General features: G+C 34.7%; 1 protein-coding gene across 8 annotated transcripts in view; it reads left to right on the top strand.

Annotated features, from left to right (window-relative positions):
- The window catches only part of KDM6A (lysine demethylase 6A), a 180,329-nt gene that overhangs the window by 139,010 nt on the left and 16,790 nt on the right, over positions 1–24,529 (top strand). For all 8 annotated transcript variants that reach the window (XM_043459029.1, XM_043459026.1, XM_043459025.1 and 5 more), the window contains 9 exons: positions 4,542–4,671; positions 5,965–6,070; positions 6,612–6,817; positions 8,860–8,924; positions 8,998–9,072; positions 9,570–9,718; positions 19,761–19,875; positions 22,498–22,685; positions 23,475–23,616. In XM_043459029.1, the coding sequence (XP_043314964.1) occupies positions 4,542–4,671; positions 5,965–6,070; positions 6,612–6,817; positions 8,860–8,924; positions 8,998–9,072; positions 9,570–9,718; positions 19,761–19,875; positions 22,498–22,685; positions 23,475–23,616 (1,176 nt within the window). The remainder of the gene's footprint in view (positions 1–4,541; positions 4,672–5,964; positions 6,071–6,611; positions 6,818–8,859; positions 8,925–8,997; positions 9,073–9,569; positions 9,719–19,760; positions 19,876–22,497; positions 22,686–23,474; positions 23,617–24,529) is intronic.

The raw sequence follows: 24,529 nt of genomic DNA, 5'->3' as shown, positions 1-24,529 counted from the left end.
AAATGCAGTCATTGTGTGGTTGTCCTTACTAGTATTCAGAGTATTTTATTAGAAAGTACTATGGAAGTGATACTGAAACTTTAGTACACTGTGGTTCTTTTTCTTTGAGAACTATTTGAGTTTGTATGTTTAAAATACCTTCTGATATGTGTCTTATATTCCATTGCTCTTCATTATTTTCTGTCAGTTTTTAACTATTTAGCTGTTACCTTTAATTATTATGGCATAGACTAAAGCCCAAATTACATCTTTTTCATGTTTTATTAGAAAATTGTATTCCCTATTGGGTCCACATTGCTAGCAGCATTTTCCTCGGTGGCCTACAACATGATAACTTCTGTAATTAATTTTATCCGCCCTATAAGATTTTTTGCATGTTCAGTGACTTAAAACCACACTGGATGATCTCTAAATCAGACTAATTTCTTCTAAAGTGTATGTGAGATTCCTGGATTTCTAAAATACAATTCTTTAGAAAGTAAGGGTTTAATGTCAGTCAGTCACTTCAACTCTGGGCCTAAAAAGAATAGATGTGTTTTAGTATCCATATCAAGTGCAATACTGGTCTTTCCTTAGATGCAGTGCCTTGGCTTGCTGCCAGTTTGTACTGTCCTGTGCCTGCTCTGCACTCAGCTGCTGGGGCCTCTGTCCCGTTTCCTAGATAGTGCTGCTACCACTGTGCTGGATCAGGGTCTTGCTCCCTCTTCTGCTTTCTGTAGTCTTCAGGATAGTTGCTAGAAAGTGGGGGAAAATATAGAGGCCCAAAACTGACATGGACTATATGGGACCTAATGGTATTCTGGAGAGGAATATTGTCAGAGTTCCATGGAGGCACAAGTTACAAACAGTAGACAATAGCAGTTACCTTAAGTTTTCATTAATAAAGTCTTAGGCTGTAAGTGACTAGGTGTGATTTGTGATTATAAAAGTATAATACTAAAGATTATACTTTTTCCTCTCAGCTTTGAGGTATATATATATATATATATATATATATATATATAAATTCACTTCAGAATTTTAAGGTACATTTTTTATAGAGATTTATTTTTATCTTTTAACTCTTAATGACAGTTTGCCTTATTACAGAGACTTGATTTGTGTGTGTGTACACATATGTATTGTCAGTAGCTAGATACATCAGAAATCTGGGGTTGCTTGGGTTATTTCAGTAAATCTGGGCCTCAGTTTATCTAATGAAGAAGCAAGGAAAAAATGCTCTGATAAATTGGAGATAAAAATCTTCTGAGGCTTAGAGAAAAGTTAGGATGGCAGATGGTAGGCATATTGTTTCCCATTTCTGTTCTGTTGATGGTGTCCTGACCTGGGCAGGGGTCCAGAACTTAGAAGAGGAAAATGACATAGATGCAAGAGACTTGATGTTTCTGGCCTAGGGACTTCATAATCAAAGATAATTAAAAGTGTAGGCCAGTTTATCTACAGAGCACTGTTCATTTCTCTACCAAATGGTGAGAGTAAATTTGGAAGTAAATTTAAGCCAAGATTTAAGCCTGCCAGGTTCCTCTTTCCATGGGATTCTCCAAGCAAGAATACTGGAGTGAGTAGCTATTCCCTTCTCCAGGAGATCTTCCTGACCCAGGGGTTGAACCTGGATCTCCCGCATTGCAGGCAGATATTCTACCATCTGAGCCACTGGGGAAGCCCATAAACTAATTGGGCAATGACTAAATAGAGTGATCTACATTGCTCAGGAAAAGAGTTTCAAAATGGGAGAAAAGGATTTAAAATGGGATAATGTCTAAATCCTTTCCAGCACCTGCTTCTTTAATGCCTTTCTCCACTTTGGATTATTAAACATATATATATATATATATATATATTTGGATTGTTATATTAAATACATTATTTGGCTTGAAGTATTATGAACAGTGTTGAGCACATACATGTTCAAAAGATACAAGTCTCTTCCTGTTAACTACATCTCTGTCATTTAGTGTTTTGAGTGGACAAAAGTTATAGTCACTATATAGAAGCTACCTGTAACAGTTCCTTAAGGGAAATTTCTATTTGTTTCAGACTTGTCCTCACTAGGCAGGGAGTCAGTGTTTGAAATATAGTGAGAAACTACTAACTACAGTTTGATCACATAGTGCATTCTAACTACCCTCTTATTTTCACATATGTGGTTAGTTTTTAAAGTGTTCGGTATTTTTAATCTGACTCTTGTTGGGTTCATCTTAGTGGTCAGTGCTGTGCATCATCAGAAGTCAGTTGCAATACTTTTGCCTCTCTTTTGGTTTACAGTTGAAATTGCAGCATCCAATGGCTGAGTCAGTTTCAGCTCTCTTAGTCATGCCTCACATTTTTTTCTATCTTAAAATAAAGGCAGCTACATTTTTATTTACTTTCCCATTTGCTTTTTTCTAACTTTTGTTACAGAACTGTGCAAATGATAGAAGCAGAATTCTGCTGACTAATCAAACCCTTTATTCTTGCCTCATTTCTCAATGTCCAAACTGTTTTAGAAGCTTAAATTTTTGTGTCATGTTTAATTAGCATGAGATATTCTTTATGGTACGGATTTAATACTTGATCCATATCCTTAAAATGCTTGGTCTAATTCCTTAAAATATTTAATTATGTACTATACAGTACATCCATCTCCTGCTCTGGCAAACAAATTTTATGTGTTTGGAGTGAAATTTTGTTTAAATTCCAAACAGTGGTTGATAACATGATTTAGCATGAAAACTTATTTATGTGGCAATTGTAAGTGAATGTTTTATCTTGGCATTGGTTTAATGATAATATTTGAATTGTTTCTTTAGTAGTCCCAGCCAAGCATTTTCTACTGCCATGTAGTTTATGAATTAGTTTATGAAATTTTATACCTAAATTTAAGAGGTTAAATATCATGTCTGTCTTTAAATATACAGATACACTGTGGAGAATTACTGAAAGCTGGTAATGAGTTGAATATTCATTTATTTTACTTATAACCTTAAATGTTAGTTGAACTTAGAATTTCACTTTAATGACTATTTCACATACTTTTTTAAAAGAGTCAATTATTTTAAACTTATTTCATTCTTTGATATCTGTCGAACTCTTGTTTTTACTTGGCGTTGTAGTTGAGAAAATTTTAAAAAGCGTCATCCATGATGCTGTAGTGTAACATCTCAGTGAAATTTCAAGCCTTAGTTTTCATTAGTGCCAACGAGAACAGACTGGTTTGTAAGGTTTTTCCAGTGCTACAAAAGCTACAAAATTCTACTGCTAGAAAAACATAGCAAAATAAGAAAAAATTAATTTTATTTCAACCTTTATTGTTTATGATGAAAAATTGCTAGTTCCTTCTTCAGTAAGTAAAATTACTAAGTTTTTTTAACTCTACCATAATTACAATTTTCAAATTCATCTGAAATTTTAATATGTTAAGAATATTTGATATTTTAATGTAATGGTTAGTTTTGAACATGTAATATTTGAGTGAGGTAAATTAGTTAATCTGGAATGATTTGAAAGCTCAAAATTATATCTTGCTGATTTTCTAAGTTGGGTAGAAACTTTAAGAAATAGAAAATACTTTTCTTTTTCTTCCTTATACTAAAAGAATTGCAGTTTGGGAATAATTTTACCATATCTTAACTGATAATTTAACTAACATACCATCATTAAAGAAAAAGAAACACCAAATGCTAGTAAGTAATAGCTGTTATAATAGAATGTCAGATAATGGGTAGGAACTATATGCTTCATTTTTAAAAATGGTGTCATTTGCTGTAAAATATAGTAGGTTGGGGTCTTGCTGAATTTTGTCAAGGAGTTTCACAGAAAATTCTTTCCAACATTTGAGAAAAGAAACAAAGATCTTTTCAGGTTTGAGAATTATCACAAAGATATTCTTGTTATGGTTACTGAGATGAGACATAGGAAGAGAGACTTTTACTAATTATCTAGACTGACTTTTTTTGGTCAAGTTGTTGTTTTAACATTTAATGGAAGGCATCTGATGGTGGAAGATGGTGGAGAGGAAATTGGGGTTTGTGTTCTTTAGGTAAAGAAAAATTGGAAAATTACCAACAGTATAAGGAATGTCATCAATAATTCATGTATTATAGTATCTCTTCTGGTTTCCCAGGTGGTTCAGTGGTAAAGAATCTGTCTGCCAATGCAGAAAAAGCAAGAGACGTGGGTTCGATCCTTGGTCGGGAAGATCCCCTGGAGTAGGAAATGGCAACCCACTTCAGTATTCTTGCCTGGAAAATTCCATGGACAGAGGGTTCTGGCAGACTGTATAGTCCATAGGGTTGTAAAGAGTTGGACACGCCTGAGCACACAGTATCTTTTCTATTATTTTTCTTCGATGAGAGATAGCTTGATTCCTATATTTACTGAAGTATTTACTAAAATGAGTAATTGTTCTCAGTTTTTTCCTGGTGGATCCAAATCATACGGATTTGTTCAACTACCCAATAATTTAGTTAAGACTTAATTCAGATTTTTTTTTCTGTGTTCTAAATAAATGTACAGCTGATCTATTCTCCTTTTGTTTTGTTTTGTTTTGTTTTGTTTTAAAGGAACCTAGGTAAAAATGGCTTATCTAACAGTAGCATTTTATTGGATAAATGTCCGCCACCAAGACCACCATCTTCACCATACCCTCCCTTGCCAAAGGAAAAGTTGAATCCACCTACACCTAGTATTTATGTGAGTCTGAATTGACTGACTAGAAATAAATCAAACCAGTGTTTGCACCTACCTGTCTTTCGTAAGATCTTGCTTTAAATCAATATGGATGCCCTTTAGGAAACATTAAAATTATTGGTGGCAGCTTGAATGTTTCAGGGGAAAATGATGTATTCAAAAAGATTTTGTAATAGCATTTAAAACATGCCTTCTCAGATATTTATTAACTGTGATTATATTACAGTAGCACAAAATACTTTTTTACTACCCCTAATTTTTAATAGATGGCAAAAACCACTTAAAAAGTAACTTTTTTGAAGTAAGCTGTGTTTTAAATCTGCATTTTACTAGTTGTAAGGATCTTAATATTCATTCTGTTTTATCCATCTACTAAAAAAATATTTACCTTCCCAAAGAAAAAGTGTTCAAGAATATAAAATACGATGATAGATATGTCATTAAAAGACTTAATAGATGATTTAGAACTGAGGATTAGTTTTACTTAACAGACATTTCGATCTCTCATACAGGAAGTTGATAAGAGTTCAGTCAAAGCAACTCTTATTTATCTTTCTCCAAAATAGGTCCTCTTACCCCATTTCTTTCCATCTTCCCATTTTCCCACTTCTACCCCAAATTTTTTTTATTGATTTTAAACACTGATTTTTTTCTCTATTTTATAATAAAGATCACATAACATAAAATTTATCATCTTAATCATTTTTAAGTGTACAGTTCAGTGGTGTTAAGTATATTCTTATTGTTTAAACCAGTTCTCCAGAACATTTTCATCTGGCAGATCTGAAGTTTAATACCTATTTAAGAAACAGCTCCCTCTTCCCTGGTCTCCCCAGCCCCTGGTAGCCATCACTCTGTTTTCTATTTGTATGAATTTGGCTACATTAGATACCTCATGTAAGTTAAATTATGCATAGTTTTTCTTTTTGTGACTGACTTATTTTCATTTAAAGTGTCTTCAAGATTCATCCATGTTGTACCATGTGATAGGACTTTCTTCCTTTTTAAAGCTGAATAATATTTAAACCATTTTGATTTTGAAGTTTAAATTTTACCTCTCATGTGTTTTGTTCAAGATATAATGAACAAGAGAAATGTATGTGGTTACTGTCTAACTCCCATTAGAATCAAAAGACATAGTGATAAAATACTATAAAATATAAAAAATAGAAGTAATGGCACATAGAATGTATTATTTCTTTAAATTGAAAAAAAAATAATGGAATGTTAATTTGGCATAATATTTTCTCAAAGGTCTACTTTATAGAGATCTAACAGTATATTTTAATTTTGCAGTTGGAAAATAAACGTGATGCTTTCTTTCCTCCATTACATCAATTTTGTACAAATCCAAACAACCCTGTTACAGTAATACGTGGCCTTGCTGGAGCTCTTAAGTTGGGTAAGCTTTAAATAAGAAAAAGGAAAAGTATGTGAATTTCCTTTACTATCTATTAAGTTCTAAAGCACTAGCAGAAACTTTTTTCTATTCTCTTGTTGTAATTTTTCATATTTTCATTTTAATATTTTCCTGTCAGAAGGAGGGAGAGAGGGAGTTATTACTTTTTAAATTTAGCTTTTATTTTCTTGCTGTTATATAATTATGATTTAGGTTGACTAATAGAAATTTCTAATACAAGATTCAGGTAAAACTTGATATTACTATTAAGTACTGTAGCCTCCTAAATAGTTCTTCTCACTTTCAGAGATTGAATAAATGAGTGAATCTTCATTCCATGGCCCCTTGATTTTTCTCCCTCTGTTAATAGCATGACAGTTAGGTCCAGGGCTTCAGAGTGTGCAGAGGCCCTAGTGTTTTAGGGGAATTAGATAAGTACCATGAAACATTTTTCTTTTTTACTTAAAGGAAAAATAAAAGCACTTTGAAAAATATTATTCCAAATTTATTTTTATTTATTAACTACATTTATTTATTTATGAAGACCTGGGACTTTTCTCTACCAAAACTTTGGTAGAAGCTAACAATGAACATATGGTGGAAGTGAGGACACAGTTGTTGCAGCCAGCAGATGAGAACTGGGATCCCACTGGAACAAAGAAAATCTGGCATTGTGAAAGTAATAGATCTCATACTACAATTGCTAAATATGCACAGTACCAGGCCTCCTCTTTCCAGGAATCATTGAGAGTAAGTATTACTTACTGAAAATTATTTTATTTTGGAGATTGTTATTTTATTTTATACTATTTTGCTTTGAAAGGGAGCTTTTATAAGCATCTCATTATTTTATTGTTACATAAAATAGTTTTTTATTATTCTTATTTTTATAAAATACTTTATAAATGCCATCCACTTCATGCTTACTACTAAGTCTAAGCAGACCTATGGGTTGATAAATACTGTTACTGTCTAGTGAGGTGTCTCTGTTATTTCTGGGATATTTCTATTTAAAGAAGTGTTTCTTAACCTTGGCATTATTCACATTTTGGGTTGGATAGTTCTTTGTTGTGGGGGGCTGCCCTGTGTATTGTAGAATATTTAGTAGCTTCCCTGGCCTCTCCCTACTAGATGTCCGTAGCACACCCCCTATACCCTATTGCAGTTTTGACGATCAAAAATGTCTCCAGACATGCCAAATGTCCCCTGTGAGGCAGAATTATCCCTATTTGGGAACTGCTGATATTAGAGGATAAACTAAGTCTCAAGTTTGCTGTATGCTTGCAGAGTTCCTTGTCTTAGGCTTTCCCATTAAACTATCAGGTTAGTATTATCTGATATATAATTCTCCCAGGAAGCATTACCCATCTCAGTCTGAAAGAGAAAACTCCAAGAGAGGCATAAATTATTTCAAAATATACAGAAAATTAAGGAACAAAACTTTGAAAAATAATCAGGATTATTATTAAGATTCATAGGCCTTTCAGCAATGAAGCATTACTAAAATCCTTTAGCACTGAAATGAGAACTTCGTGAATTCTCCTACAAAGTGAACATAAAACATCCATAAAAGTGACTTTATTAAATGTATTACTCAAACACTTATCTGTACTAAGTTGTTCTGTACATATCCCACAGCTGAAATTTAATATGTGCCTTCAAGTCTTCTATTTGCAATTCATTAGATTTGCTTATCTCTGTTTAAAATTCTGCCCTGAATTCACATTTTCAATCTAGGCAACATTTGTACCTGCTAATCATGTGATTGTGTTCCTTTTTCAGTACCACTCTCTATATCATATAGAGAAAGTCATCTAATAAAAACTATCCTGCAACTTATATGAGTTCCAGTAAATTTGTTGTTCATATAAATCTCTCTAGTTCAAACTTCTGAGATACTTCAGCTCCATGGTAGTATTATGGTCAGAAAAGAAATAGATAATAAGCAGGATTCAGAGATCATCGAGGAAATTTTTGGAAGATGATGATGAGAGGCAGAGTATTTAAATAGAAATTGATCCATAATCAAAGAAACAATGGTTTTTGTGTGTGCTTTGGAGACGTGTGAAAAATTTAACAAATGTTTAGAAACCATACACATTTAAAAGGAGGGAGGCAGAAATGTCACTAAGTATACCTAAGTCAGAAATTGTAGGACAGGGGTAAAAAGATACCATGTCGGTGACAGGGAAATCATAAATAATAGTAATAATTGCATTGAAAAGCTCCTGTATTTGTCCAGCATTTAATTTACTTGCTAATGTTGTAAATGTTTATAATTCACGTATAATTCATTTTGAGGGAAAAAAAAATTTATCCTAGAAATAACTTTCTCACATTTGTCCATAATAAAGAACAGAGAAAATCTTACCCTCTGTCTTTCCATATGCATTGCATACATATATATGTACATACATATACATGCATACCTCTGTTAGTTGAGGAAATTTATATCAAGGTTGCCACTTCTGGGCCTCTCAACCTAAGTGTCATCTCTTGAAAGTGGGGAGGAGTGGAGCAGGAACGAGAATCTATAGTTTTTCTCCTTATAGGAGAATATTAGAAAGGAAGACCATGTGGCTAGTGGAGGGGGTTAGATACCATGCCAGTGAGTTTTGACTTTGCCTGGCTTTCTATTTAATGTGGTCTTTGAAGAAGTTTTCGTGTGAGAGAGGTCTGTAGAAACTTAGCTTCAGTACTCCACCATTGATCTATATGTAAACTTTTCAACTGTATGGTAAAAAGGTTGCAGAATAAATACTAAGCTGGAATGCTTTTTGCTTAATCTACAGGAAGAAAATGAGAAAAGAAGTCACCATAAAGACCACTCAGATAATGAATCTACATCTTCAGATAAGTAAGTAATTTGTAATGTCCACTTAGTATTTCTGTTTAAAAGGCATGTTTCTAATATTGTCTCTCTCTTTAAGTTCTGGGAGGAGAAGGAAAGGACCCTTTAAAACCATAAAGTTTGGGACCAACATTGACCTGTCTGATGACAAAAAGTAAGTCTTTCTAGTAGTGTTTCTGTTAACTGATACAAAGAGGTGTCCTATTAGCATGACTGAGAATTGTCTAGTTTCCTCTTTTGTTTTGTTCATTGTCATTTTTCTAAATTAGTATGCAGGTTTTAGCCAAATTATTTTTGCTAGGTTTTACAATTATTTTCTTTGACTTAAAACTCTTGTATACATTTTCAAGTCCTTTCTATATGTTGTTGCACAATCGTAAAATTATATAAAATATATTAGTAAAATAAAATTATACAACAATTATAAAAATACGGAAGTCAGTTTTTTTCTTTAATTTTTATGCTGTTTGTTAGGATGCTTTTTTTTTCTTTGCAAAATTTAAAAATTTAAGCATTCCAGAGTTTTCCTATGAAAAAGTAAAATATTTATAGATTTGATTGTTTTTCTGATTGGAACACAAGGTTCTTAAAGTTTTTTACTACACATATTTATAGCACGATTTCACTCTTGATATGTTTTTTTTATTGCAGGTGGAAATTGCAGCTACATGAGCTGACTAAACTTCCTGCTTTTGTGCGTGTTGTATCAGCAGGAAATCTTCTAAGCCACGTTGGTCATACAATACTGGGTATGAACACAGTTCAGCTATACATGAAAGTTCCAGGAAGCAGAACACCAGGTAACTTTTATGAACTAACAGTTGACACACAAATTGATCAAAATGTGAACCATGCAAATGAGACCTGGATTCTTTTCATTTATAATGAATGAAACTGGTAGAATTATTTCTATTACAAGATATGACTCTTGAACTGAACTCAGATTATTAATATTTTTTCTCCCTTGGTAGTATCTTTTTAAAAATGTAATATCCCTGAAATAACAGCAGTGTAATTTGGAAACTTGATCATTGGAGTATTCCTGGGAAAAGAAGTCCCTGTGACTTAAAGACTGTTTTTGATCCCAGCTACTGCAGAGTGGCAGGGTTGTTCTAAACTTTTACCACAATCATGATAAGAAATGATTTATATCATGACAGTGCAAAAACAGTTCTTTAGAATAATACATTTTCTAATCCATTCCCTTCTGTTTCGTCTAACAAAGAAAGTGTATGTTGCAATCCCCTTGTTGTTGTTGCTACAACAGCACTTGATGTGGAGACATGACTAGCCTCATCCTGTTATCTAGTCCAGGTTTTACCACCAAGTAGGCTTGTCACTTTGACAAGTCACTTTTCTTTGGGTCTTTTTTTTTCCATTTGTAAAATGAAGTTACATTAGTTTTAGACTTAGAATTCTGTCCAGCACTAATATATCATCTTTTTTGTGCTGCCTTTGATTGACATGAAATTTCACAGGGTGATGTTCAAAATATTTAACAATTAGGATGGGTGTTGGTGATCATGAGTTTAGTTATACCAATGCCTACAGGCTGCTTATCATCCTCAGGTGTTTCTGTTTGCTCCTTGAAGTAGCCATGGTTTGAAGAGCAGATTGCTTCATTCTTTATTACCTGTTCATTGAATTGTACCTAAAAAATTGTTTCAAGATAGGCCTATGCTTGCTTCTGGGTAGAGTAGGTCAGTAGTTCCCAGTTCTGGCTGCTCATTAGAATTTTCTAATAAGCTTTTAAAATATGTGTAGTTGACTAATATCTGGAGATTGAGAGCCGGGCATTTTTTTTTTTTTTTTAAATATAAGTTCCTCAGAGAATTCTAGTATACAGCCAGGATTAATACCATCAGGCTGTAGTTTGTGTCCTCAGGCCATTGGAAGCCCAATTCTGTGATATTCTATGAATAGTTGAATAAAGTAGAAACAGTTCTGGAATAAATGGTAGAAGATCTATCTACTCCTTACTCTGTCATTTAGACACCAGTGTAAATGCTAAGAAGTTATTTGAATTCTCTGTAGTTTTTTGTTCTTACGTATGTTGAATTGGATTGGTTCTATTAAAATTCATTTCAATTGAAATTTTCTCTCATCAATTTGAATTATTTTATGCAAATAGTGTTATCCTTATGTCAAAGAATGCAGTTTTTCATTACAAATCAAGGGGGAAGCAAACTTGATAGATCACTTCTTTGTCACTTCTGTCTAGAATGTTGGGGGTTTTTTGGTTGGTTTGTATACAAGGTATAGTTTTTCAGAATGTCCTATGGAACCTTAAAGAATTTTCTAAAGAATTCCCTTAAGGTAGTGCTATCCAATAGAAATATAATACAAGTCATATATATGACTTAAATAGATTTAAATGTGACTTAAAATGTTATAGTAACGTTAATGAAAAATGAAATTAATTTTATCCTAGTTATTTCCAAATAATCTTTTTTTTTTTCCAAATAATCTTTTTAACATGTAATCAATACAAAATTATTGAAATAACCCCTTGAAATCCAGTGTATACTTTGCAGTTATGGCACGTCTCAGTTTACATTATTCGTATCTTAAGTGGTTACTGTATTAGACAACTTAGGATTAGAAGAAATGTTAGTTTGGTTCAATTTTTTAAAATTGCTTTGAATACTTTTTCGTGGGACAAACGCTTTGTTCTTTCATGGGACAAACAGTTTGTTCTTGGATTTACCTAGATAAATATGTTATTTGCTTTAATGGACTTTATGATCAGTCTATATTCTAAACTAGAGATGCTCTCAGATTCTACCCTAAAAGGTTTTTAGTTATTTGATGGGATCCCAATGTCTCTAATTTTAATTACAGCTTAATTTTACTTAGAGTCCATGCCATGGACACGTCCAGCCATCTACCTGTGATAAGAGACAGTAGTATTACGAGTAATATCTTCACATTATGTTGTGATACATAGAAGACTAGGGTGCTGTGTACACAGAGTGTGGCAAGAGTAGCTACATTTTTATTAAGTGAGGTGAAACTGACATAACAAAATTAAACCCTTTGAAGTATGCAGTTCAGTGACATTTAATACAGTCACTATGGAGTGTAGCCATGACTTCTGTGTAGTTCCAAGACATTTTCATTAGCCTATAAGGAAACCCCACCCATTAAGTAGTCATCCCATTTCCCCCTTCCTCTTAGTCCCTGACAACATCTAGTCTCTTGTTTCTAGCTGTATAGTGTTACCTACTCTGGATGTTTCATATGAATGGAATCATACATTATATTGCCTTTTGTGTCTGACTTCTTTCACTTAGCATGTTTTTGAGGTTCATCCATACTGTATCAGAGGTTCAATTTTTATGGCCAAATAATATTCCATTGTATGGATATAGAACAGTTTATTTCATTGATCAGTTGAGGGGCATTTGGGATGTTTGCTTTTTAGCTGTTATGAATACAGTGTTTCATGTATATGTACAAGAATTTGTTTGAATACTTGTTTATACTTCTTTTGATTATATACCCAGAATTAAAATTGCTGGATCATATGACAACTCTATGTTTAACTTTTTGAGGATTTTGAAACTGCTTTCCAAAACAGCTACACCATTTTACATTCCTGACAGCAGTGTACAAAGATTCCAATTTTTCTTCCACATCCTCGTGTACATTGCTTATTTTACATTTTTTTCTTATAGCTGACCCAGCAGATTTGACTTTTTGTGTGTGTGTGTGTGGTTTTAATTTTCATGTGCTTGTTGACCATTTGTATATCTACTCTGTGGAAAATGTCTGTCTCTAATTCCTTCTTTTTTTAATTGAGTTGTTTGCCCTTTTGTTGTTGAGTTGTAAGAGTTCTTTATATAGTCTGGATATTAATTCTTTATCAGATACATGTTTTGCAGTATTTCCTCCCATTTTGTAGGTTATTATTTCATTCTCTTGATAGTGTCCATTCATGTACAAAAGTTTTTAAATTTTAATGAAGTTTAATTAATTTTTTTCTTTTGTCACATGTTTTTGGTGTCATATTTAAGAAACCATTGCAAAATCCAAAATTGTAAAGAATTTGTGTCTGTGTTTTCTTCTTAGATGTTAATACTTCTTAGATTTAGGTCTTTGATCCATGTTGAGTTAGTTTTTGTGTGTAGTATGAGCCAGGGGTCCAACAGTATTCTTTAACATATAGCTAACCAATTTTCCCAGCACCATTTATTGAAAATCAATTAACCATAGATGTATGGGTTTAATTCTGGAATCTTGATACTGTTCCATTGATTTTTATCTCCATTTTTATTCCAATACCACACGGGTTTGATTCCCTTTGAGGTAGTTTTTAAAATTGGGAAGTGTGAGTCCTCAACTTAGTCCTTTATCTCTTCATAGAGCTTTGAGTTACTTTCTTATATTCTTTCGTTTCAATCTGAAAAACTGTAGCATTTCTTATAGAGCAGATTGACTAAATTCTCCTTTAGTTTTGAAGAATAGTTTTGCCAGATTTTTAGTTCAGTTTTTTGGTTAAGTTTTTTTTTCTCCTCAGCAACATAAATATGTTAAGCTGTTGCTTTCCGGACCCCATGGTTTCCGTTATGAAAACAGCTATTTTGTTGACAATCCTGTTTATATCACAATCACTTCTCTTCTCCTGCTTTCTAGATTTTCTTTGCCTTTATACAGTTTGAGTATTATTTTAGAATGAATATTTTTTAATTTATCTTTCTTAGAATTCCTTGAGCTTCTTGGATATGGAGATTCATGTGTTTTGTCACATTTGGGAAGTTTTTTACTATCATTTCTTCAAATATTCTTATTGCCCCTTTCTCTTTCCTCTTCTGGGACTCCTACAATGCATGTGCATGCTCATGTCCCATGGGTCTCCTAGGGTCTGTGGATTTTTTTTCATTGTTTTCTTTCTTCTCCTCAGAATATATAGCTTCATTTGACTTGTCTATAAATTTGCTGATTCTTTATCCTGGTCACATCTACTGAACTGAATTCATTTCAGTTATTGTTTTTTTCAGCTTCAAACTTGTATCTCGTTTGTTATTACGATTTGCATTTCTTCATTGATAATCACAGAAAACTACACACAAAAAAACACAGTCACAGAAAACTAACCAAACTGATAACGTGGACCACAGTCTTGTCTAACTCAGTGAAACTATTAGCCATACCATGTAGGGCCACCCAAGACGGACAGGTCATGGTGGAGAGTTCTGAAAAAAATATGGTTCACTGGAGAAGGGAGTGGCAAACCACTTCAGTATTCTTGCCTTCAGAACCCCATGAAAAGGCTAAAAGATAGGACACTGAAAGATGAACTCCCCAGGTCAGTAGGTGCCCAAAATGCTACTGGGACATCAGTGGAGAAATAACTCCAGAAAGAGTGAAGAGACAGAGCCAAGGCAAAAACAACACCCAGTTATGGTTGTGATGGGTGATGGAAGTAAAGTCTGATGCTGTAAAGAGCAATATTGCATCGGAACCTGGAATGTTAGGTCCATGAATCAAGGCAAATTAGAAGTGGTGAAACAGGAGATGGCAAGAGTGACATTGACATTTTAGGAATCAGTGAACTAAAATGGACTGGACTGGACTGGATGAATTTAACTCAGATGACCATTATATCCACTAATGTAGGCAAGACTCCCTTAGAAGAAATGGAGTAGCCCTCGTAGTCAACAAAAGAGTACAAAATGCAGTAATTGGTTGCAGTCTCAAAAACAACAGAATGATCTCTGTAAGGCAAACCATTCAATATCACAGTAATCCAAGTCTGTGCCCCGACCAGTAATGCAGAAGAAGCTGAAGCTGAACGGTTCTATGAAGACCTACAAGACATTCTAGAACTAACACCCCCAAAAGATGTCCTTTTCATTGTAGGGGACTGGAATGCAAAAGTAAGTAGTCAAGAAATACTTGGAGTAACACGCAAACTTGGCCTTGGAGTACAGAATGAAGCAGGGCAAAGGATAACAGAGTTTTGCCAAGAGAACACACTGGTCATAGCAAACACCTTCTTCCAAGAACACAAGACAAGATTCTATATGTGGACATCACCAGATGGTCAATACTGAAATCAGATTGATTATATTCTTTGTAGCCAAAGATGGAGAAGCTCTATACAGTCAGCAAAAACAAGACCAGGAACTGACTGTGGCTCAGATCAGGAACTCCTGATTGCCAAATTCAGACTTAAATTGAGGAAAGTAGGGAAAACTGCTAGACCATTCAGGGATGACCTAAATCAAATCCCTTATGACTATACAGTGGAAGTGAGAAATAGATTTATGGGACAATAGATCTGACAAGACAGAGTACCTGATGAACTATGGACGGAGGTTCGTGACATTGTACAGGAGACAGGGATCAAGACCATCCCCAAGAAAAAGAAATGCAAAAAAGCATAATGGCTGTCTGAGGAGGCCTTACAAATAGCTATGAAAAGAAGAGAAGCAAAAGACAAAGGAGAAAAGGAAAGATACAGGCTTGCTCCTTGGAAGGAAAGTTATGACAAACCTAGACAGCATATTAAAAAGCAGAGACAATACTTGGCCAACAAAGGTCTATCTAGTCAAGGCTATGGTTTTTCCAGTAGTCATGTATGGGAGAGTTGAACTGTGAAGAAAACTGAGCCCCGAAAATTGATGCTTTTGAACTGTGGTGTTGGAGAAGACTCTTGAGAGTCCCTTGAACTGCAAGGCAATCCAACCAGTCCATCTTAAAGGAGATCAGTCCTGGGTGTTCATTGGAGGGACTGATGTTGAAGCTGAAACTCCAATACTTTGGTCACCTGATGCAGAGAGCTGACTCATTTGAAAAGATCCTGATGCTGGGAAAGATTGAAGGCAGGAAGAGAGGGGGACGACAGAGGAGGAGATGGTTGTGTGGCATCACCGACACAATGGACATGGGTTTGGGTGGACTCTGGGAGTTGGTGATGGACAGGGAGGCCTGGTGTGCTGCAGTTTATGGGGTCGCAAAGAGTCGGACACAACTAAGCGACTGAACTGAACTAATACTAATACCCATTTGAATTCAGAGTTCCAAAGAATAGCAAGGAGAGATAAGAAAGCCTTCCTCAGTGATCAGTGCAAAGAAATAGAGGAAAACAATAGAATGGGAAAGACTAGAGATCTCTTCAAGAAAATTAGAGATACCAAGGGAACATTTCGTGCAAAGATGGGCACAATAAAGGGCAGAAATGGCATAGACCTAACAGAAGCAGAAGGTACTGAGAAGAGGTGGCAAGAACACACAGAAGAGCTATACAAAAAAGGTCTTCATGACCCAGATAACCATGATGGTGTGATCACTCACCTAGACCCAGACATCCTGGAATGCGAAGTCAAATGAGCCTTAGGAAGCATCACGATGAACAAAGCTAGTGGAGGTGATGGAATTCCAGTTGAGCTATTTCAAATCCTGCACTCAATATGCCAGCAAATTTGGAAAACTCAGCAGTGGCCACAGGACAGGAAAAGGTCAATTTTTATTCTAATCCCAAAGAAAGGCAATGCCAAAGAATGTCCAACTACCTCAGAATTGCACTTATCTCACATGCTACCAAAGTAATGCTCAAAATTCCAAGCCAGGCTTCATATGTATGTGAACCATGAACTTCCAGTTGTTCAAACTGGATTTGGAAAAGACAGAGGAACCAGTGATAAAATTGCCACCATCCGTTGGATCATCGTAAAAGCATGAGAGTTCGAGGAAAACATCTGCTTTATTGACTGTGCCAAAGCCTTTGACTGTGTGGATCACACCAAACTGGAAAATTCTTAGAGATGGGAATACCAGACCACCTGACCTGCCTCCTGAGAAATCTGTATGCAGGTCAAGAAGCAACAGTTAGAACTGGATTGGAACAACAGACTGGTTCCAAATTGGGAAAGGAGTATGTCAAGGCTATATATTGTCACCTTGCTTCTTTAACTTATATGCATAGTACATCATGTGAAATGCTGGACTGGATGCAGTACAAGCTGGAATCAAGATTGCTGGATGAAATATCAATAACCTCAGATATGCGATGACACCACCCTTATGGTAGAAAGTGAAGAACTAAAAAAAGCCTTTTGATGAAAGTGAAAGAGGAGAGTGAAAAAGTTGGCTTAAAACTCAACATTCAGAAAACTAAGATCATGGCATCCAGTCCCATCACTTCATGGCAAATAGATGGGGAAACAATGGAAACAGTGGCAAACTTTATTTTTTTGGGCTACAAAATCCCTGCAGATGGTGACTGCAGCCATGAAGTTAAAAGACGCTTGCTCCTTGGAAGGAAAGGAATGACCAACGTAGGCAGCGTGTTAAAAAAGCAGAGACATTACTTTGCCAACAAAGGTTTGTCTAGTCAAAGCTGTGGTTTTTCCAGTAGTCATGTATGGATGTGAGAGTTGGAATATAAAGAAAGCTGAGCACAGAAGAATTGATGCTTTTGAACTGTGGTGTTGGAGAAGACTCTTGAGAGTCCCTAGGACTGCAAGGAGATCCAACCAGTCCATCCTAAAGGAAATCAGTCCTGAATATTCATTGGAGGGACTGATGCTGAAGCTGAAACTCCAATACTTTGGCCACCTGATGTGAAGAACTGACTCCTTGGAAAAGACCCTGATGCTGGGAAAGATTCAAGGCAGGAGGAGAAGGGGACGACAGAGAAATAGATGGTTGAATGGCATCACTGACTCAATGGACATGAGTTTGAGTAAGCTCTGGGCATTGGTGATGGACAGGGAACCCTGGTGTGCTGCAGTTCATGGGGTCGCGAAGAGTTGTACAGGACTGAACGACTGAAGTGAACTGATTGATAATCTGTTTGTTGAGGCATCATTCTCCTTGTTTCCTTTTGTTCTTGAACATGTTTTTTTTTTTTAACTCTTTGTGTATATTTTAAGATAGTTGATTATAAAGTATTTGTCTCTGAAGTCCATTGTGCCTTTTCAGAAATACCTTTTGTTTATTTCTGATTTTTTTTCTTCCTATAACTAGACCATACTTTGTTTCTTTATATACCTTATGAGTTTTTGTTGAAAACTGATTTCTTGAGTATTTGTAGAATGTGGTCTCTGAAGTCTGTCCCTTTAGCATAGTGCTCAGCTAGTATTTTGACATTTTGAATATTATGTTGTGGCAGTTAGCGGAAATCAGAGTCTCCTCTCTTTTCTAAGGTTTGTTACTGTTGCTTGTTATGGGCTATAGTTGTTTATTCATTTAGTGAGTTTCCACACTTTTTTTTTTTTCCAGTTATTCATGTATCTGTTCTTTTTCAGGTTCTTTTCCCATTTAGGCCATTACAGAGTATTAAGTAGAGTTCCCTGTGCTATACAGGAGGTACTCATTAGTTATCTATTTTTATATGTAGTGAGAGTGAAGTCACTCAGTTGTGTCCTACTCTTTACGACCCTATTGACTGTAGCCCACCAGGCTTTTCTGTCGAAGGGATTTTCTAGGCAAGAATACTGGAGTGGGTTGCAATATTCTTCTCCAGGGGATCTTCCTGACCCAGGGATCGAACTCAGGTCTCCCACATTGCAGGCAGACTCCTTACCCTCTGAGCCACATGAAATCCCTTTTATATGTAGTAGTCACACTGTTTTTACAAAGACTATATTCCTTGTCATATATGGGCACTGAAGTGTCCTTTCCATTAATTATCTCAGCAGTGATATAATAGATTTCTTTAAATGCCTCTTGCCCTGGGCATGTATGTGGCTTCTAAATTCTACAGTATCCAGAGGAACTTTTCAAAGCCTTTATTCCTGTGAAATCTCACTCCCCAGCTTTTCCATCCAAGCGTTAGGGATGTCTGTCGTTTTCTCCAGGTGGTTCTTTTGTTTGTTTGTTTTGTTTTTTGCCCTTGGTGGCATCAGCTTGTTCTTTAGTCTGGCAATGTTTTGCGAGGTCCGCCTGCATTGAAATACTTGTGCTGAAAGGGCTCTGAGGTAGGTGAAAGAACGAGAAGTCCCTTTTCTGTCAGCCTTTTGGGGAAACTGCCGGGGTAGACAGAACAGAATTCTTTGGGAACAAGATCTATTCTGCTCCCTTGAGAACCAGGGACAATCACACTAGGAATTCACACTACTATTTTTTAAGTTCACTGTCACAGCAGTGGTAGAAATGGAGATATGGTGAGTGACATACAGATATCTACTGTGTTTAAGTCACTTTTCTTTTGGTCAGTTGTTCGTTTCTGTAAACCTTTGACTATATTGTCCAAATTTCTGATGAGTTTGCTTCTGACAGTTTTCACCAGGTGTTTTTGTTATTTTTGTTGTTTGGTATTTCTGGCGAGTTCCCCAAGTTCCCTGCTCGGCCATTTTTGTTGACACCATTCCTGCCACTACATACATACAGTTTGAAAATCAGACTTCTTGCCTCTCTACTGATGTCCTAATGCTACTTGTAAGAAATGGGAATTAGTTCACAAGGAAGTAGTGGTAATAATATCAATAATAGCTAATATTTATTACTTACCATGTATTAGGCAGTATTCAAAGCAGTCTTTGTTTCATTGTTCCTCAGAACAACCCATTGACTTATTGGAATCATTATCACCAAATCTTACAGGAAACTGAATCAGAAAGGTTTAGAAACTTGCCCAGTGTCACATAATAACTAAGCCAAGGAACGTGGCTTCACAACCTAAGCTTTTAACCATGATTTAGGTTGTCTTCCACAGAGCTCCTACTGAAAAAGTTAGTTGACCAAACTCAGCTCTAAGACTTGACATATACTGATAAACAATTGAATAACACAGGAGCATTTTCTGTTGAACATTTCTAAGGTTTCATTTCTAAAGACACATTTTTCTATAGAATTTATTGTATGCTGATTATTTTTTTTCTTTTCACATTTTAGGTCATCAAGAAAATAACAATTTCTGTTCAGTTAACATTAATATTGGTCCAGGTGACTGTGAATGGTTTGTTGTTCCGGAAGGTTACTGGGGTGTTCTGAATGACTTCTGTGAAAAGTAGGTTTCCAAACTGAATTTTATTAAACATAATTATTTGAAAACAGTTATTGTAAAGGGCAACTTACTAAGCTGGATATCCTAATGCATGTAAGCAATTTTCACTTACCATTCAGCAGGAAATTCATTTATAAAATGATTTGATTATAAACCTATTATTTTGTGTTATTGGGAGTATTTTAAGAGGGATGGGATGGGGAGGGAGGTGGGAGGGGGGTTCAGGATGGGGAACACATTTAAATCCATGGCTGATTCATGTCAGTGTATGGCAAAAACCACTACAATATTGTAAAGTAATTAACCTCCAACTATTAAAAATAAATGAAAAAAAAGAAAGATACCTCAAAACCACTTCATGCAGTAGTGATAGTCTTGAATTTAATGGGTAGAAAGTTGTATTGTTTACTGGGTTAATTAGGCAGTTGATGTATAAATACTTGTTTATGTGAAAGAAACATTGTTCTTAGATAAATGGTTTTAGAAATGGAAGGAATTCTATAATTGAGCACCCTTAGAGGTTGTTAATAACTTAAACTTGAATGTATTACTCTTTGCTGTATCATCATGATACAAGTTCTTTTTAAAACTACACTGGCAACTTTTCTTATAACGCAATTTTGTAAGATTTAAACAATAGCTTCAGATTTTGTCACCTAGAATTGAAAGAATTCACATAATGGAAATGTTCCTTTCCTAAGTTCCTAGGAACTATTTGTTTAATTATCTTCCGTTAAAGGGTACTTGGGAATTGTTTTCATTAATTTAAATTTAATTATTTGTCTTATTTTGTTTAAAGAATTACTCTGTTACTTAAGATCCTGATTTTTTTCCATTTGTAATTAAATTGGAAAATTATTATAGCTAAAAATATAAATTATACATACATTTGGTGTTATTTCCTCTCCAGCCCAGTAGGATAAAGAGGGGGAAAACCACCTAAAACATTTATATATGAGAGACTTTGAAAATTAATTATGCACCTATTATACATACTGACTTACAGTTTGCAAATTTTGGGTTAAAAGATCCTTGCTGTAAATATCTTGATTTAGTATGAAATTTAAATATAGTTTACATTTTTACTATATATAGTATATATATATACATATACATACTATATAAATATAGTTGCAAAAACAACCATAATAAGACAGACTTTCTTTATATACAAGCAGAAGTTAGTCACGTTTTATTTTCTAAGAAAGCTCAAGATGTGGAATTCTAAAGAGTCAAATGCTGTTATGAAATAACATCATCCATTTTAATTTTACTGGACCAGCAGTCTGGTGGTAGCAGAGAAAGAACTGTATCATACAGAAAATCTCTATGGTGCTTCAGAAATATTTTTATTTCTTAAACTTTGAGATACTATTTAGTATATTGTTGTAGCTACAGTACAGTGATCCTTTTTCATAATTTCTGAGTAGGATTGACTATTTTTAGCATGTAGTGTTTTTTTCTATCTGAATGGAGAGGTAACGTGGGAATAGGTAATTGGAATAGGCAGATGATGTCTAAAAGCTTGAACATGGGGATAATAAAAAAGTCTGAAGAGTTAGGTAAATTTGACTAAGTTTCAGAAATACCAGTTGCTACCTCTGCATTTCAGTGTAATTTTGTTTCGTAGAAGGATTTTTGCTTGTGATATTAACTGATTTGACCATATCTGTATAGTTTATGACTTTATATTTGTCATGAAATAGCCAGTCACTTGACTATATGATAGAGAAGATACTTGATTTTTTGTCGTTGTTATTAGCTTGAGTTTTTTACCCTAGCTATTGATTATTAGATGGTATTGATTGCTTGCTTGCTTTTGGATAGAAAGTTTTCTCCAATTTTAAAACAAGAGCACATGGGATAAGTAGGGCTAGGATTTGTTTATAACCATATTCCGCTTTACAGACAAGTTTTTCTAAACTGTAGTTATAAAAATATTTCATATCATGATGAAATAGAATTAAAAGCCAGATTTTAAAGGAAAGGCTTAGTAACGTGTTGTCTCTAAAGTATAGTGGTGGTGGTGGTGATTGTTATCAATATTTGTACATGTGTATGAGTGTTCATTTTTTAATTGCATGGCTTTAGTCAATCAGTCATCAAAACTACAGAGACTGATATGCTATCCTCCTTTCCTGCTTAGGATTCAAAACAGCAATAGAGAACATTTCTGCTTTCTCTTCTACTTTTCCTCAGAAAATGAACTTGTATCTGCCATAGAGTTCCTGTTTATGGATTTAAATTGCTTGATGCCAACCCCACCTTCCATTTACCTTTTAGAGATTTCTAGGTGCACCAAGGAAAAGAGTTTAATCAAAATAGACTTTAGTGAAATGAAATTAAAGGTTAATGTATGTAAGTGTTACTTAAAATAACTTTTGATTTTATTTGGATCTTTGAAAAATCAACTGAAGGTAGTAATACTGATATTTAGATAAGTCATCCACTACTTAACTGTAATTAATTTCACTCATTTTATATACTACAGTTTCTCATTGCATAAGCTGTAAGTTTCAGTGCAATGAATAGCCATATTTTTTAAAACTTCTGACATTGTCTTTCAGTCATGTAAGGAGCTTATTAAAGTACTTGATCCATTTGTGATATTTTTTCTTATTTCAGAAATAATTTGAATTTCCTAATGGGTTCTTGGTGGCCCAACCTTGAAGATCTTTATGAAGCAAATGTTCCGGTGTATAGGTTTATTCAGCGACCTGGAGATTTGGTCTGGATAAATGCAGGCACTGTGCATTGGGTTCAGGCTATTGGCTGGTGCAACAACATTGCTTGGAATGTTGGTCCACTTACAGGTATTTTAAAGACTATGACTTTAAGAAAAACACTTTAGTTTATAAAGGATTGTATCTGATGAGTTTATTCTTTTTTTCTTGGAATGTAGCTCGCTAGAAATCAGAGGAAGAATGTCTTCTTGAGTAAAAATTTAACTTGTAGTACAAGATAGTAAGTTAACAAATAGAAATCCAAGACTGTAGACACCAAATGATAAATTTATGTTTTGTATGCAAGAAAGAGATACTTTCAATAATTTTTTAGAGTGCTTGATTTTGTTTCATAAAGGAAACCCTTTATGGGAGAGAGCAAAGTACAGTGGTTATGCGTTCTTTGAAATCTTTCATTATCTGATAGGTCATAAATATTTAGCCCTATTATGTTAAAATCTGTTTGAATTATGCCTGCCTTTAGGCAGTATTAAGATTATGGCCTCCCAAGCCAGAAGACCTGGATTAGGACCAGAACCTGGCTTTTGCAACTTTGGGCAAGTTACAGAACCTCTCTGGGCCTCAATTTCTTCATCTGTATAATGGAAGTGATAAAATTAATAAGATAACAGCAAAGATTAAATGGTATAATATCGTGAAATACTTTAGCACAGTGTGTAGCACAAAGTTAGAGTAAGCACTCTTTACATGATCACTGCTATTATTATAACAATTATTTTTTTTTAACCTTAAAAATATTTTTGTAATATTTTGAGATTTTTAGAATTGGTGTTGATGGTATCACCTAAGAAAGTGATAGTGGTTATCTTCATATCTTTGGTACTTTGGGTTGCTTTATAACTGTTTTTTTTTTCCTAGCCTGCCAGTATAAATTGGCAGTGGAACGGTACGAATGGAACAAATTGCAAAGTGTGAAGTCAATAGTACCTATGGTTCATCTTTCCTGGAATATGGCACGAAATATCAAGGTCTCAGATCCAAAGCTTTTTGAAATGATTAAGTAAGTGCTTTCTAAAACTGCTGTAGTCCCTCTCTTTTTGGGGAGTGTTAACTATTCAGTACTTTGTCCCGCCCAGTAGAATTATGTTGACATCAAAACAAAATGGTCCAGATGTTTAACAAAACATAATATAAGCGAATCCACATGTTAAAAGTATTTTTCCCTTCAAAATAGTCAGTATACTGTGGTACAAAGAGGAACAAAGGCACAAATAATTCTAAACCAGTAGATTCACAAACCTGTGCTCAACCACTCAATACCTAGGAGCAACTTTAGTTTTAATATTGAAAGATTGCACTTAGTATCAGAGGGAGGGAATGGCATCAGAGAATATTTTCTGGTACAGAAAATTAGCATTTAATATAGGCATTTGGCTTAAATGTTAATTTTTTAAAATTTTAATTAAGTAATCCATCTTATAATTGTCACTTTTCTTATCTGTTTTAAACACTTAATACAAGTTACATGGAATACATATATCCCAGTAAGCGTCTCATTTATTATCACAGTTTCTATCCTAGCTACTTAGTTTTTTTAGGAGTAATATTTTCAAACAGAGCTATATAGCAGTGTTTCCCCAGAGTGTTTTCTACTACTACTACTTCTAACCCCAAAAGGTGGGGAACTCTGGTCAAAGAAATATGGGAATGATGGATTATATATTCAATGGGCTTCCCTTGAGGCTCAGCTGGTAAATTATCCGCCTGCAATGCAGGAGACCTGGGTTCGTTTGATTCTTGGATTGGAGAGATCCCCTGGAGAAGGGAAAAGCTACCCACTCCAGTATTCTGGGCTAAAGAATTCCATGGGTCCATGGGGTCGCAAAGAGTCAGACACGACTGAGATGCTTTCACTTCACATAAAGTTCAACAGGTCCTTTATTTTTTTAATTTTTGGTAAAATGTTCTAGAGA

This window comes from Cervus canadensis, chromosome X (genome assembly GCF_019320065.1).
Source record: "Cervus canadensis isolate Bull #8, Minnesota chromosome X, ASM1932006v1, whole genome shotgun sequence".
Classification (NCBI taxonomy): Eukaryota; Metazoa; Chordata; class Mammalia; order Artiodactyla; family Cervidae; genus Cervus; species Cervus canadensis.
Note: the sequence above shows the minus strand (reverse complement) of the source record. Positions and strands in the feature narration are given on the sequence as shown.